General features: G+C 43.5%; 1 protein-coding gene across 1 annotated transcript in view; it reads right to left on the bottom strand.

Moving 5' to 3' along the window:
• The window catches only part of LOC126455495 (dehydrogenase/reductase SDR family member 11-like), a 66,234-nt gene that overhangs the window by 15,367 nt on the left and 36,442 nt on the right, over positions 1-14,425 (bottom strand). Inside the window, exon 5 of the mRNA XM_050091246.1 lies at positions 10,912-11,041. Coding sequence (XP_049947203.1) covers positions 10,912-11,041 — 130 coding nt within the window. The remainder of the gene's footprint in view (positions 1-10,911; positions 11,042-14,425) is intronic.

Here is a 14,425-nt window from a genome sequence, read left to right as displayed (position 1 = left end):
GAGCCACCTCAGTAATGTCGATTTAATGATGATATGGTCTGTAGTTTGTAAGACTCTATCTGTGACATATTTTATTACCACGATACCCATGCGGTTTGGAGTTTGATTGACGAGTAAAGAGGTGGGGCTGCTTTAGATAAAGCACGTCATTTTTCAATATTTATCCAGTTCATATGTTAATATGCAATAATAAATATGCTCATATTGCTTACATAACCAGTTGTAGATTGCTATTTCTTTCTGAACCATCCAACACTAATACAGAGTCTCTATCCAAGTAGGGTGTCCATTTATTCATTCAAGTGGCAATGCTAATGGCCAAAACCAAGAATCAAACACACACACACACACAAACACTTGTACACACACACATACACGTACACATAGATCCCTATTTCAGGCATTTTGTTGACGTTATCCTGCTGTAAATACATGAGTATCATCCTACCCCGCGCTGCACAGCCAAACCATCACGCTCGGATGCAGCATTACACTGTTCTGTCCATTCGCTAGAGGTAGTCTCCCTCCCCTCTACGGACACCTTTTCACAAAATAGAGCAATTTCACTAGCCGTTTACAATTGGATTGCCAAGTACAACCAAACTAAGAATGAATGACCGACAGATTACGTGACCAAAAATACGTCATTTTTGATTATAACGAGTGTAAGAGGAGCCTTGACAGCCATAACCAATCATTCTTCTGTGGTAGTCGAAGTGTCAACATGGATTCCTCAAAGCACTCAACATGCCTCAGCTATTGGGGAAGAGGACTAGACCAACGGACGAACGCTTCGGCCTATGGTTATTAATCGTGAACCTCGACAGTCATGTTTCTGACACTGGAAAGAAAAACTACACCGAAATGGTACGCTCGTTAGCAAGAAGAATTTAAATGTCCTTACTCCCTTCAGAGCCAACGGCCTTCAGGCAGTGGTAGCACCGGTTCCCGTCATATCAACGAAGTTAAGCGCTGTCGGGCTGGGCTGACCATCCGGTCTGCCGAGCACTGTTGGCAAGTGGGGTGCGATCAGCCCTTGTGGAGCAAACTGAGGAGCTACTTGATTGAGAAGCAGAGGCTCCGGTATCGTAAACTAACATACGGCCGGGAGAGAGGTGTGCTGACCATCTGAACCTCCCTATCCGTATCCAGTGGGCTGAGGTGGACACAGCGGTCGGTCGGTACCGTTGGGCGTCCATGGCCTGTTCGGGTGGAGTTCAGTTTTTTTTTTTTTTTTTTTTTTTTTTTAGATACCATGTTGAAGAAAGATAACATGTTAAAGAAAGGGGCGTGTGTCTAATGTAACTATTATCTACGTAGTAAATTCTCCACTTTCGTCATTCCAAGACGGTTCAAGGGGAAGCCACCATTGCTCCTGCTCGAGAATGACAGTACAAACGCAAGAGGAATATTGGATAAAACCTGTAGGAAAACAATGTAAAACCTTTCGAAGGACTATAAAAATCCTGTAGCTATATTATATAAAGTGGAATTAGCTGCCATAAAAATGGCTGTTCGAATGGGAGGGCTGTCTGGAATATTGCAGCAGCTACGTGTTCAATACTATTACCCTTTGGTTTACGACATAACGTAAGGTTTGAAGTGGACCTCCTTTGCCAACCTCTTCATCACACAGAAGCACTTGCAACATACGTCTGCAATTAATTGCTGGGTAAACTCCTCTGTCTTCCTCTACAGTTTCTGCCCTCTACAGCTGCCTGTAGTACCATGGAAGTCATTCCCTGAACTCTTAACAGATGTTCTATCATACTGTCGCTTCCCCTTGTCAATGTTTTCCACATACTCCTTTCCTCTCCAATTCTGTCCAGAACTTCCTCATTCCTTACCTTATCACTCCACTTCATTTTAAACGTTTGTCTGTAGTACCATATCTGAAAAGCTTTGAATCTCTTCTGTTTTGGTTTTTCCACACTCCATTTTTCACTACCATAGAATGCTGTGCTCCAAACGTACACTCTCAGACATTTATTCCTTAAATTAAGGGCTACTACGTCTTTAGTCTTCTTCCAATATCAACACAATGTTAGAACTGCCTCTCCGGTTCCTTTACCTTTCCTAAACTCAAACTGATCGCCCTCTGACTCATCCTCAATTTTCTTTTCCATTCTTTCATATATTATTTTTGTCAATAACTTGGACGCATGAGCTGTTAAGCTGATTTAGCGATAATTATCGCTCCTGTCAGCTCTTACGATCTTCGGAATTGTGTGGACGATATTTTTCCGAAAGTCGGATGGTACGTCGCCAGACCCATGAATTTTTACACACCAATGTGAATAGTCGTTTTCTTTGCATTTCGCCCAGTGATTTTAGAAATTCTGATCGAATTTTATCTATCTGTTCTCCCTTATTTGATCTTGCGTTCTCCAATCTTTGATATTCTAATACTGGATTCGCTGTCACTTCTAAATCGACCCCCGTTTCTTCTTCTATCAATCAGACAACTCACCCCCCCCTCTGAGAGTCCTTCGAAGTACTCTCTCCGCCTATCCCCTCTCTCCTCTGCACTTGGCACTGGAATTGGCGTTGCTCTCTTAACGTTATCACCATTGCTTTTAATTTCACCGAAGGTTGTTTCAACTTTCCTATATGCTGAGCCTGTACGTCCGACAATCATTTCTTTTCGATTTCTTAACATTTTTCACATCCTAGCTTCCGTACACTTCCTGTTTATTTCATTCCTAAGTGACTCGTATTTCTGTATTTCTGAATTTCCTTGAACATTTTTGCAATTCCTTCTTTCATCGATAACTGCAGTACTTCATCTATTACCCACGTTTTCTTTGCAGTTACCATCTTAGTTCCTATGTTTTTTTCCTTCCATCTTCTGCAATTGCCCTTTTAGAGATGTCCATTCCTCTTCAACTACACTCCTGGAAATTGAAATAAGAACACCGTGAATTCATTGTCCCAGGAAGGGGAAACTTTATTGACACATTCCTGGGGTCAGATACATCACATGATCACACTGACAGAACCACAGGCACATAGACACAGGCAACAGAGCAAGCACAATGTCGGCACTAGTACAGTGTATATCCACCTTTCACAGCAATGCAGGCTGCTATTCTCCCATGGAGACGATCGTAGAGATGCTGGATGTAGTCCTGTGGAACGGCTTGCCATGCCATTTCCACCTGGCGCCTCAGTTGGACCAGCGTTCGTGCTGGACGTGCAGACCGCGTGAGACGACGCTTCATCCAGTCCCAAACATGCTCAATGGGGGACAGATCCGGAGATCTTGCTGGCCAGGGTAGTTGACTTACACCTTCTAGAGCACGTTGCGTGACACGGGATACATGCGGACGTGCATTGTCCTGTTGGAACAGCAAGTTCCCTTGCCGGTCTAGGAATGGTAGAACGATGGGTTCGATGACGGTTTGGATGTACCGTGCACTATTCAGTGTCCCCTCGACGATCACCAGTGGTGTACGGCCAGTGTAGGAGATCGCTCCCCACACCATGATGCCGGGTGTTGGCCCTGTGTGCCTCGGTCGTATGCAGTCCTGATTGTGGCGCTCACCTGCACGGCGCCAAACACGCATACGACCATCATTGGCACCAAGGCAGAAGCGACTCTCATCGCTGAAGATGACACGTCTCCATTCGTCCCTCCATTCACGCCTGTCGCGACACCATGGAGGCGGGCTGCACGATGTTGGGGCGTGAGCGGAAGACGGCCTAACGGTGTGCGGGACCGTAGCCCAGCTTCATGGAGATGGTTGCGAATGGTCCTCGCCGATACCCCAGGAGCAACAGTGTCCCTAATTTGCTGGGAAGTGGCGGTGCGGTCCCCTACGGCACTGCGTAGGATCCTACGGTCTTGGCGTGCATCCGTGCGTCGCTGCGGTCCGGTCCCAGGTCGACGGGCACGTGCACCTTCCGCCGACCACTGGCGACAACATCGATGTACTGTGGGGACCTCACGCCCCACGTGTTGAGCAATTCGGCGGTACGTCCACCCGGCCTCCCGCATGCCCACTATACACCCTCGCTCAAAGTCCGTCAGCTGCACATACGGTTCACGTCCACGCTGTCGCGGCATGCTACCAGTGTTAAAGACTGCGATGGAGCTCCGTATGCCACGGCAAACTGGCTGACACTGACGGCGGCGGTGCACAAATGCTGCGCAGCTAGCGCCATTCGACGGCCAACACCGCGGTTCCTGGTGTGTCCGCTGTGCCGTGCATGTGATCATTGCTTGTACAGCCCTCTCGCAGTGTCCGGAGCAAGTATGGTGGGTCTGACACACCGGTGTCAATGTGTTCTTTTTTCCATTTCCAGGAGTGTATACAGCCTACTGAGCTATTTATAAAGCCCTAGAAAACTTCAAGCATATCTCGTCCTTCCTTAGTAATTCTATATCACAATTCCTTGCGTAGTGATTCTTCCTAACTAATCTCTTAAACATGAGCCTACTCTTCATCACTACTACATTGTGATCTGAGTCTATATCTGCTCCAGGTATGTCTTACAATCTAGAATCTGATTTTGGAATCATTGTCTAACAATGATGTAATCTAACTGAAATCTTCCTGTGCCACCCGTCCTCTTTCTCTTGTGATTCTTGAACAGAGTATCCGCTATTACTAGCTGAAATTTACTGCAGAACTCAATTAGACATTCTCCTCTCTCGTTCCTTGTCCCAAGCCTATATTCCCCTGTAAATATTTATTCTACTTCTTATCCAGCAGCAGCATTCGTCCCCCATAAAGATTATATTTTCATCTCCCTTTACATACTGTATTACCTTTGAATACCCTCATATGCTTTCTCTCTCTCTCTTCATCTTCAGCTTGCGACATCGGCACGTACGTATATGTGAACTGTCGTTGTCGGTGTTGGTTTGCTGTCGATTCTGATATGAACACCCCTATCACTAACCTGTTCACAGTAACGCACTCTCTGTCCTACCTTCCTATTCATAAAGAATTCTTCTCCTGTTACAACATTTTCTGTTGCTGTTGCTATTACCCTATACTCGTCTGACCAGAAATCCTCTCCTTATTTCTATTTCACTTCACTGACCCCTATTATATCTAGACCGAACTTTTGCATTTCACTTCCCAGTTCTTCCAGCTTCCATACCATGTTCAAGTTTCTGGCATTTCACGCCTCAGCCCATAGAATGTTATCCTTTCGTTTGTTGTTCAACCTTTTCTCATGGTCACCTTCCCATTAGCAGTCACCTCTCCAGATCGGAATGGGAACTATTCCGGAATGTTTTGCAAGTGGAGAGATCGTCATGACACTTTTCCCATTACAGGCCACGTATCCTGTGGTTGCACGTTCCGTGTCTTTAATGTAATGGCTTACGTTGGCTTCTGCATCTTCATGCCGTTGATCACTACTGATTCTTCTGCCTTATGGGCAGTTTCCCACCCATACGACAAGAGAGTACCCTGAACCTCTGTCCGTTCGTCATCCCTCTTTGCCAAGACCGCTGGCAGAATGAGGGTGACTTCGTATGCTGGACTTGTTCGCCGCCAATGCCGATCATTAATCAAAACATAAGCGGTAGCGGGTTTCAAAGCCAGTAATCAGAGACACTACCTTACATATTTTGTGAAGCGTTCAGAGATGTGACTACAGGAAAGTTTTTCATCTTCCTTGGCTAAGGAACAAAGTATTGCCAGACTGGAAGGAACAATTTATTAGTACAGAACGGATCGTGTATTTGACTCTGTGTAAAACCATTAAATATAACAAACACTATTTACAATGTGATCCACTGTCTTCTGTGCCCACCGAGCAAGGTGGCGCAGTGGTTAGCCACTGGACTCGCATTCGGGAGGACGACGGTTCAATCCCGCGTCCGGCCATCCTGATTTAGGTTTTCCGTGATTTCCCTAAATCACTCCAGGCAAATGCCGGGATGGTTCCTCCGAAAGAGCACAGCCGGCTTCCTTCCCTAATCCGATGAGACCGATGACCACGCTGTCTGGTCTCCTTCCCCAAACCAACCAACCAACCAACCAATCTTCTGTGCCAATTACACCCATGTAGTGTCAGTTAACTAATAATTTACATATTATCTTCTGTGTGGTATATAACAACATTCTTTAGTTTGTCCACTGGGGTAATAAATATAACCGAAAACTGACTAGTGTTCAGGTAAGTCTGCCATACTCTCAAGACCGAGAAAAGCTTATAGTTATGCTCTGTCTGCATATGGCCTTAATTATGTATGTGTAAACTGTGCAGAGATTCTGAACACTGACCCCAACACAGACAACATAAGTACAACGGAGAAGTGCTACATTAAAGGAAGAGAAACGTAATTCCCTCAATCTAGGACACTGTCCTCCACCACATCGTTGCGTACAGAGATCACCGAATTAGGACTGGTACCCAGAAATAATGTTATTCGACAAGTCGTAAGAAAAAGAGTAAAAGTCTTACACACTCTCAAACCACCCCAATTAACGAAATTTCACCTTTTAGTGCACTTACTATGTTGTGTGTACGAAAACAAAACTGGAAATGGGAGACATTTAAAACAAAGATCGAAAACTGGAGTGTATGTCAAATGCAATTGCCGTAAAGTAACAATAAGAACTGCAATTGCAAAAGGAAGAAGCTACTGTAAATGTGCAGGAAGGCTGACACATAGCTTTAAATACAATGTGTGGCGAGATCTGGCTACCACTGGGTTAAGTAAAACATCTTCATTTACTGTTAATAGCACTGTAAATGTGGCCATATGTTGGAGTCCTGGCCGAAAATGATGGTTTGGAGCACTTTACTACCTTAAAGTACACACGAAAAACATATTTATAACGCTCCATTCTATCTGGATCTGCTTAAAAATGATGGTTACATGGTATCTAAGGTTGTCCTGGACTGGTTGTTGTGCATCTAGCACCATAACAACCATTTATAGAGCTTAAGACCAAAGACAGAACAATATTTAATGAACACTCATATGCCAAAGTCATAAACAGGAAGCTTGTCATCTGCAACCAAATCATGTTGAAGAGAAAGTTTTTTGCTAGGAGTTTACCTATCTTCTACAATGTAATTTAGTTTGTCGTGATGTTTTGGCGCCCATATTCGTTTTTAATTAGGTTTTCGTGTGGCAAGAACTTCCATTCTCCGCGTCATGCTGAGGTGTTATGCACACGTAACTATAACAAGTATTATCGACAAATAACGTAGTAAAACACTTTTCACTTCACCGAAATACAGTGTGATTGTGGTTTGTTGTGTGTTCCAGCCCAGTCAGTGTTCATTTGTTAACCAGAGAGCTCGGTGCCAAATTTGAATTTTGTTTACATTTTATCTTTGTGTGTGTGTGTGTGTGTGTGTGTGTGTGTGTGGTTGTGTGTGTGTGTGTGTGTGTGTGTGAGTGCGTGTGTGTGGCGGTGTGTGTGTGTGTGTGTGTGTGCGTGTGTGTGTGTGTGTGTGTAGACTTTATCTGTTTGTGCTGTTATTATTTGTAAAATTCCTTTAATGTGTTAAATAGTGTTCCCTTGCAAAGTGTATTGTATTCGTTGAAGACCTGTTTTCCTTCTGCTATTGCCTCCTGTATATGGAAGTTTTCCTCAGTGGTCAGTTTTCTGTATGGGCTATGGCTGGGTTTTAGTATTCTTAAGTCTGTTTCTATTGTGGTTGGGTGGTGATTGTTGGCCACAAGGTGGTCAGCAAATGTGCTATGGGAGCTGTTGCTTTTTAAAGCTCTGAGGTGTTCTGAATGTCTGGTTTTGAAGTTTTTGCATGTTTGTCCTATGTACACTGGTTCAAATGGCTCTGAGCACTTGGGACTTAACAGCTGAGGTCATCAGTCCCCTAGAACTTAGAACTACTTAAGCCTAACTAACCTAAGGACGTCTCACACATCCATGCCCGACGCAGGATTCGAACCTGCGATCGTAGCGGTCGCGTGGTTCCAGACTGTAGCGCCTAGAACCGCTCGGCCACACCGGCCGGCTATGTACACTGACTGGCAAGTGTTGCATGTGAGTTCATATATTCCTGATCTGTCAGATTTATCAATGGGTGTTTCTTGTGTTCTGATCTCTTTCTGTGTTATGTTCTCTGTCCTGTATCCTATTTGGAGTCCCTGTTTCTTCAATATGTTGCCTATTCTATGAACAACCTTTTAATTGTAGGTGAATATGTGGCATTTGTGTGTGTGTTGTTGCTCTTCTGTGTCTTGTGTGTGTCGTCATTGTTTGTGTTTTGTGTCGTTCTGTGCTGGGTGAGGATTTGTGTGTGTGTGTGTGTGTGATATGTTCGTTTTTGTATTGTTTTCATATTTTTTTATTTAACTTGTGTACCGTATGGGTAGTATAACCATTTTCTACTGCTACTTGCCCACATCTCGTGGTCGTGCGGTAGCGTTCTCGCTTCCCACGCCCGGGTTCCCGGGTTCGATTCCCGGCGGGGTCAGGGATTTTCTCTGCCTCGTCATGGCTGGGTGTTGTGTGCTGTCCTTAGGTTAGTTAGGTTTAAGTAGTTCTAAGTTCTAGGGGACTTATGACCACAGCAGTTGAGTCCCATAGTGCTCAGAGCCATTTGAACCATTTCTACTGCTACTTGTTTTATTGTGTTTAGTTATTGTGTGTAGTTCTGTTTGTTCTTGTGTGTTCTGTTTAATCTGTATAGTATGAATCTGAAGTTTGCATGCTTATGTGTCAGTGGGTGGTTTGATAGGTTCTGAATGATGGTGCTTGTGGTTATCGGTTTCCTGAATATTGTTAAGTTGTGTGTGTTGTTTGTATGCACTGTGAGATCTAGAAAGTGTAGTGTGTTGTTAGTTTCTGTTTGTAATGTGTAGTTGATTTTTGGGCGTAACTTTTTTTATTTCATTGTGTAGCTGTTCTATGCGTGTATGTGATTCATCAATCAGGCATATTATGTCATCAACATAGCGGTACCAGTATATAACTTTGTAGTTTTTTGGCTTTATTATGTGTCTGAAGATCATGTTTTCCCGGTTGTTCATGAATATGCTAGCTAGGAGGCCACTGATTCGTGATCCCATTGGCAGTCCTTCGTGTTGAGATTAAAATTCTTTGTTGAATACAAAATAATTTTGTGATGCTATTGTCATGAGTATGGTAGTTACTTCATTTATGTGTGTGTCTGGTGTGTTCCCTTGTTGTTTTAATCTTTGTGTGATGATGTTGGTTGTTTCATTTATTGGAATACATGTGTACGTTGATGTGACGTCGAATGATATGAGGGTTTCTGTGTCCGGTGTGTGTATGTTCTTGATTCTGTCGATTAACTCTTTTGCGTTTTCCAGAGTCCTGTTGTTATCAATTGTGTACAGTTTTTTCAGTAGTGTGTATGTTTGTTAGGCTAGGTGGTAGGATGGAGCATTTCGGAAGTTAATGATGGGTCTTAATGGGATATTATCCTTGTAAACTTTTGGTAGGGAAATTATGGTGGGTGCAGACAGTGAGAGGTGCCTTGTGTGAGACTGCCTCGGGAGCACAGTTTGGATTCTTATATCCACACTGGTCACTGCAGGGGGATTCTCGAAAAGGGGTCGAAGCCTGCAACCTCGACTGACACAGTGGGGATACGTAATTTCGACTGTTCGTTGTGGTACATTGGAAACTGAGCACACCAATGACAAGATGCAACTATGGAAAACTCAACACCATCTAGAACAGGATTGGGGGTAAGGATATAGAAACACCTGATCACGGGCCTTCCAGAGGTTGGATTTGGGTGGTATGAGGGCATTATAAGTGATGAGGTGATTCTGTTTTGGGGTGGGCATCCTGATTTGGCATTCTTCAGGCATTTCAGTCTGTGTTCTGTTCAGTTGAGCCTTGTATTCATCCCAAGGCCTACTGTCATTTTCTGACAGCGTCAGATTCCATTCTATGTCCAATGGTTTCTCTTTCAGCCCAATGTCCCTATTTTGTTCCTGCTACCTGACCTACACTTGAAAATATAACATAGATTCCACCTTCGCAGTTAAGTTACTGCGAGTAAAAGACACCACATGGGCCATGGGTGACAGCAGATGGCCAATGTGGATGAAACAACAGATCTGGGGTAGCTGTCAAGTTACGGTTTTACCTGCAGAAAGATTATGGAGGGAACAGCGTCAGAACGCAGGTTAAGCTGTTCTGAGTGATTTCATCATGGGAGATAAAATGGTCAGTTCCCCGCTACAAGTGTAATTGCTGAACAATGTATACGTCATACCAGTCTTGAGAATTTCTATTGTGTGTGGAATACTATCGGGAATAAAGAATTACTGTTACACGTATTTACTGTTTGATAATTTTATTTACTTAATATTGTCTCCCGACTGGAGGTTATTTCATTACATTTCTTGGGAATATTCATTCTTTCAGGGAGGTCAATGAAGCAAGGTACCTCTAGGGACCTGTTAAGAATTTTGGAATGCAAGAGGGAGTTGGAACACAGGAGGGAGTTAATGGTAGGATGGAAATAAGAAGACGGACTTTGTGTGGGTAACTCGGCCAGTATGAGTTCTGTTGCCGAAGTCAGGGTTTCAGGTTCGAGACGAAACTCTGAGCATTGCATCAGACAGACAGAAAGTCTTAGTTGGCCATACAGTCTGCTACAAAGTGGAATTGTCTTCTGTGAGATTGTGTTAGTAATGATTCTATTAATTATCCTCTTACTTTTGTCTTGAAGCCTGAATTCCTATAATGTCTTTTTTAACGCTGTGTTATCTACAGAGTAATATGCCGTCTGGATATAAATCAGATTTTTGGAGTTTCCATGACCATTTCCATTATTTAACAGGACTAATATTCCTTTTCTGCAGTTTCCATACACATTTACTTGCTTAGAAAAATCTGCATAATTGAGAAGTATATTTACTTAACCACAGAATCAACAGCTCAATTTCTGCTCAGAGTCTTTCAAATGTAATCACATAATGCATCTGAAACTTACCCCACATCGTATCTTGCTCTTCCTGGCAACCAGGTCTTTCCTCAGCCCTTCAAGCAGGGTCTTGACAGCATGCTTACTGGCATGGTACATAGAGTACAATGGATCAAGTGGCATAATGTGACCAAATATACTGGAAACAAGAGAAAGAAGCAAATTTCTACTGTCTGCACTATATAGATACAGATTTTATACTGTGTAAGTCGACAAAATTTAGCCATCATACGAGAATAATTTTGACAATTCATACTTCACTTACTTAGTAAGGGATAGCACTTTTTAGCTGAGGTTATCGAATTATTAAGCATTTATCGGTTGATACTGAGTAGCCTTGTACTAACATTTCTGTAGAGGTGCATGCTTTGAGTGTAATTTCGCGCTGGCTCTGACAGCGGGGCGAACGTGGGACATAGAACACATGCTGCACGTAGGTAAGTTTCACAGCTCTGAAAAGAGGATGCCGAGCGCTTACGGCCTAATAATGCCGCCCCGTCGTGAGGCTGGTAGAAAGGGGCTTCTCGTTATGGACTTGTGATCGCTAAGGAGCTGAGGGTGAGATGATGGTGAAACCGTAAGTCCGTAGTGATAGGATGTTACAAGTACTGCGACTTGCCTTTCTTAACACGAGGATTGCACATGGAATGCCTGCCTCAAATGCGGGCTAATGGTCGCAGAAAGTTCTGAAGCCAGGTATCTGGGTGTATTCCTGACAAAAGACAAAAGACGGAGAAACGCATCTGGTTGGCTGAATTATAAATGGAGGAGGTATCGCAGTTTGTTTTAGAAGTTTCTACTGAACTGAGTATGAGCTGCACGAGGTTCTCTGATAGCTTCTTGATCTCTGGAATGGTAGGTGTTCCATTTGTAATTGGGCTGGTGATTGGCTGTATGGAGAGTGCGAGCTACAACGGACGAGAAATACTCATTTGCGAGCTTCGCTGGGTCGAGAAACCATCTGCGACGTGCTACGGTTTCTCTCTATGCGCGAGATAGGGAGAAACACACTGGTTGCACCGGGTGATCACAATAAGTTTAGTTCAAAGCCTAGTAAAACTAGATGGCTCGAGCCCTCACGTGCTTCTGCATGAAAAACAAAAGACAGATATCACCCAAGCACCTACATACCATCCCCTTGGGGTTCCGTAAAATGTGGTTGGACTTACTAACTGAATTGGCTACGTTAGGTCTTAGGGGTGCCAACCACATCCGCTGCACTTTCCCCAGTAATTTTAAATTAATATCAAGTTTATAAAAACCAATTTTAGCAGACAGGAATAATTTTTGGTGAACACAACACAATTTTAAATAATTGGAGTTTATTTTAACATATTCAGGACAGATTTGACTGAAATACTGCTTAGTGTTCTTGATTTGACCTCACATATTTACCGAGTTAGTTCAACAGCGCCACTCAAATATTAATCACAATTATTCAGCAATTATTCACTTAATTTTTCTTTTAAAATATCTGAAATCCCAAGATGAACAACGTTCCGAGCGGAGAATACTTCTCCGGCCGGTGTGGCCGAGCGGTTCTGGGCGCTTCAGTCTGCCACCGAGCGACCGCTACGATCGCACGCTCGAATCCTGCCTCGGGCATTGACGTGTGTGATGTCCTTAGGTTAGTTAGGTTTAAGTAGTTCTAAGTTCTAGGGGACTGATGACCACAGATAGTCAAGTCCCATGGTGCTCAGAGCCATTTGAACCATTTGAGAATACTTCTCGAAAAATAATAATAAACCAAACACAATTCGAAGTCCAACTGCAAGCTGAAATCACTATGTCCCACAGCGGTTGTTCGGAGTTGAAGTTCAACACGACTTCGCGCTACGAAGTTCAACTCTCGCGCGAAATTTTCACAAGTCTCACAAACGCACCACAGAAGTCCAGCAGCACCCAACTGCTGAAAATCACAAGTTCAGGCGACTCCGCGGTCCGAAAATAGTGTAAGTCTAATTCGTGCACGGATTTTTGCGAGTCACATGTGCTACCCCTTTCAACTCAACTGCACGTTACCACAGAAACTGGTCGTCCTTAAAAGCCCTCTGTTTGAACACTCTGAGGTCAAGCCAAGTTTGTTTGCACATAAAATTTACTCTTACACTTAATATAGATACAATAAAATGCATGTAACACTTCTATTCATACGGAAATTTTCAGCTGCATTCAGATTCTTCATCAGAATTTGTGTAGGAGATCTTATTCTCATATTATTAAAATTCAGGTCTTCTTCATATAGAGCTTTTCATTGTTTAAAATACTTTAAATGCATAAATAACTCATATTATTATTGTATTACCTATTTCCTTATGTCTACTTTTCCGTACTGCCGCTATCATTATAGTTCCTATTTTTATTTATCAAAATTCTGCATTTATAATAACGAAAACAGCATTCCAGCGCCTCATCTGAATTTGTAAAACATGTAAAAAATGTTACATATATATCTTAATACAACTCATTCGGACCTTTTATTTGACACCTCGTTTGTAAAATTTTGCGAAAGGGTCTCCAAGATGTCCAATTTACAATCTTACTTTGTTATTAAAATATTTAATTTATTATAATTCAAAAACTACCAGGGCAAGTGGAGGCGCATTTGTATGAGCACATCCGGCTAATTTTCTGCTTTAAAATGAGGCTACAAGCTCCTTTGTGCCACATTGGAATCAGTTTTTATTTATTTCTACATCATACATTCACTTTAGCTCTATGTTAAAAGCGGATCGGAGAAAGCCCGCCATGAGCCAGTGTGCCGGCCGTTGAGTTTCCCCATCACGTGGCTGGACGCCAAACTGACCGTACTCATTTTAAAGTAGTGCCATCTGTCGGTCAGTGCCGAAACTAGGAAGATTCTGCTCCTGTCAAGACGGCTGACACACACCCATCTTAGATGTAAACACGCCAGATTCTCGACTGCCACTTTGCCGCGAGTTTTACTACAGAAACTGCAGTCTTCACATCCGCCCCGCCACAGCCTTTCACCTCACAAGTGTTCATGCTAATGACGCGAAGTTTGCTCTAAACTGGTCTCCTCGTGGAGAGGGGACAGTCTGGCGGATGTCGATAGGACATGGCTGGCTGTATAGTGACTTTGAGAGATCTCTAGCGGGTGTCAGTAGGACGCACTGCACTAGATAGCATTTAGAGACATTGCTGGCAAGGTGTCAGTAGGACATAACTTCACTGGGCAGCGTTGCAAGACACTGCTGGCAAGGTGACGGAGAACAGTCTCAGCATTAGATTCCAAAGTGGCATCATTCGCCTCTCTGTGAGCAGAGATTCGACACTCTGCTTCTTTGTGGAGATGGAGGCAGTACGAAGTACTCCTTACTATCGCACACTTAAGGCTCTGCTCCTGGCCTATGAGCAAGCACGGATCTTGACTCGTGTCAGGCTCTGTACGGATGTGGCTTCTACCTAAAGAGTATGCAGACGCAATTTGACGCCCCCTTGTAGTCAGAATCTTTAGCTGCGCAAAGTACTTCGTCTGCACCACCACTGGTAGCAGCGCCCA

Source organism: Schistocerca serialis, chromosome 2 (genome assembly GCF_023864345.2).
Source record: "Schistocerca serialis cubense isolate TAMUIC-IGC-003099 chromosome 2, iqSchSeri2.2, whole genome shotgun sequence".
NCBI classification, from domain to species: Eukaryota; Metazoa; Arthropoda; class Insecta; order Orthoptera; family Acrididae; genus Schistocerca; species Schistocerca serialis.
This window is presented reverse-complemented; position numbering and strand designations above follow the sequence as displayed.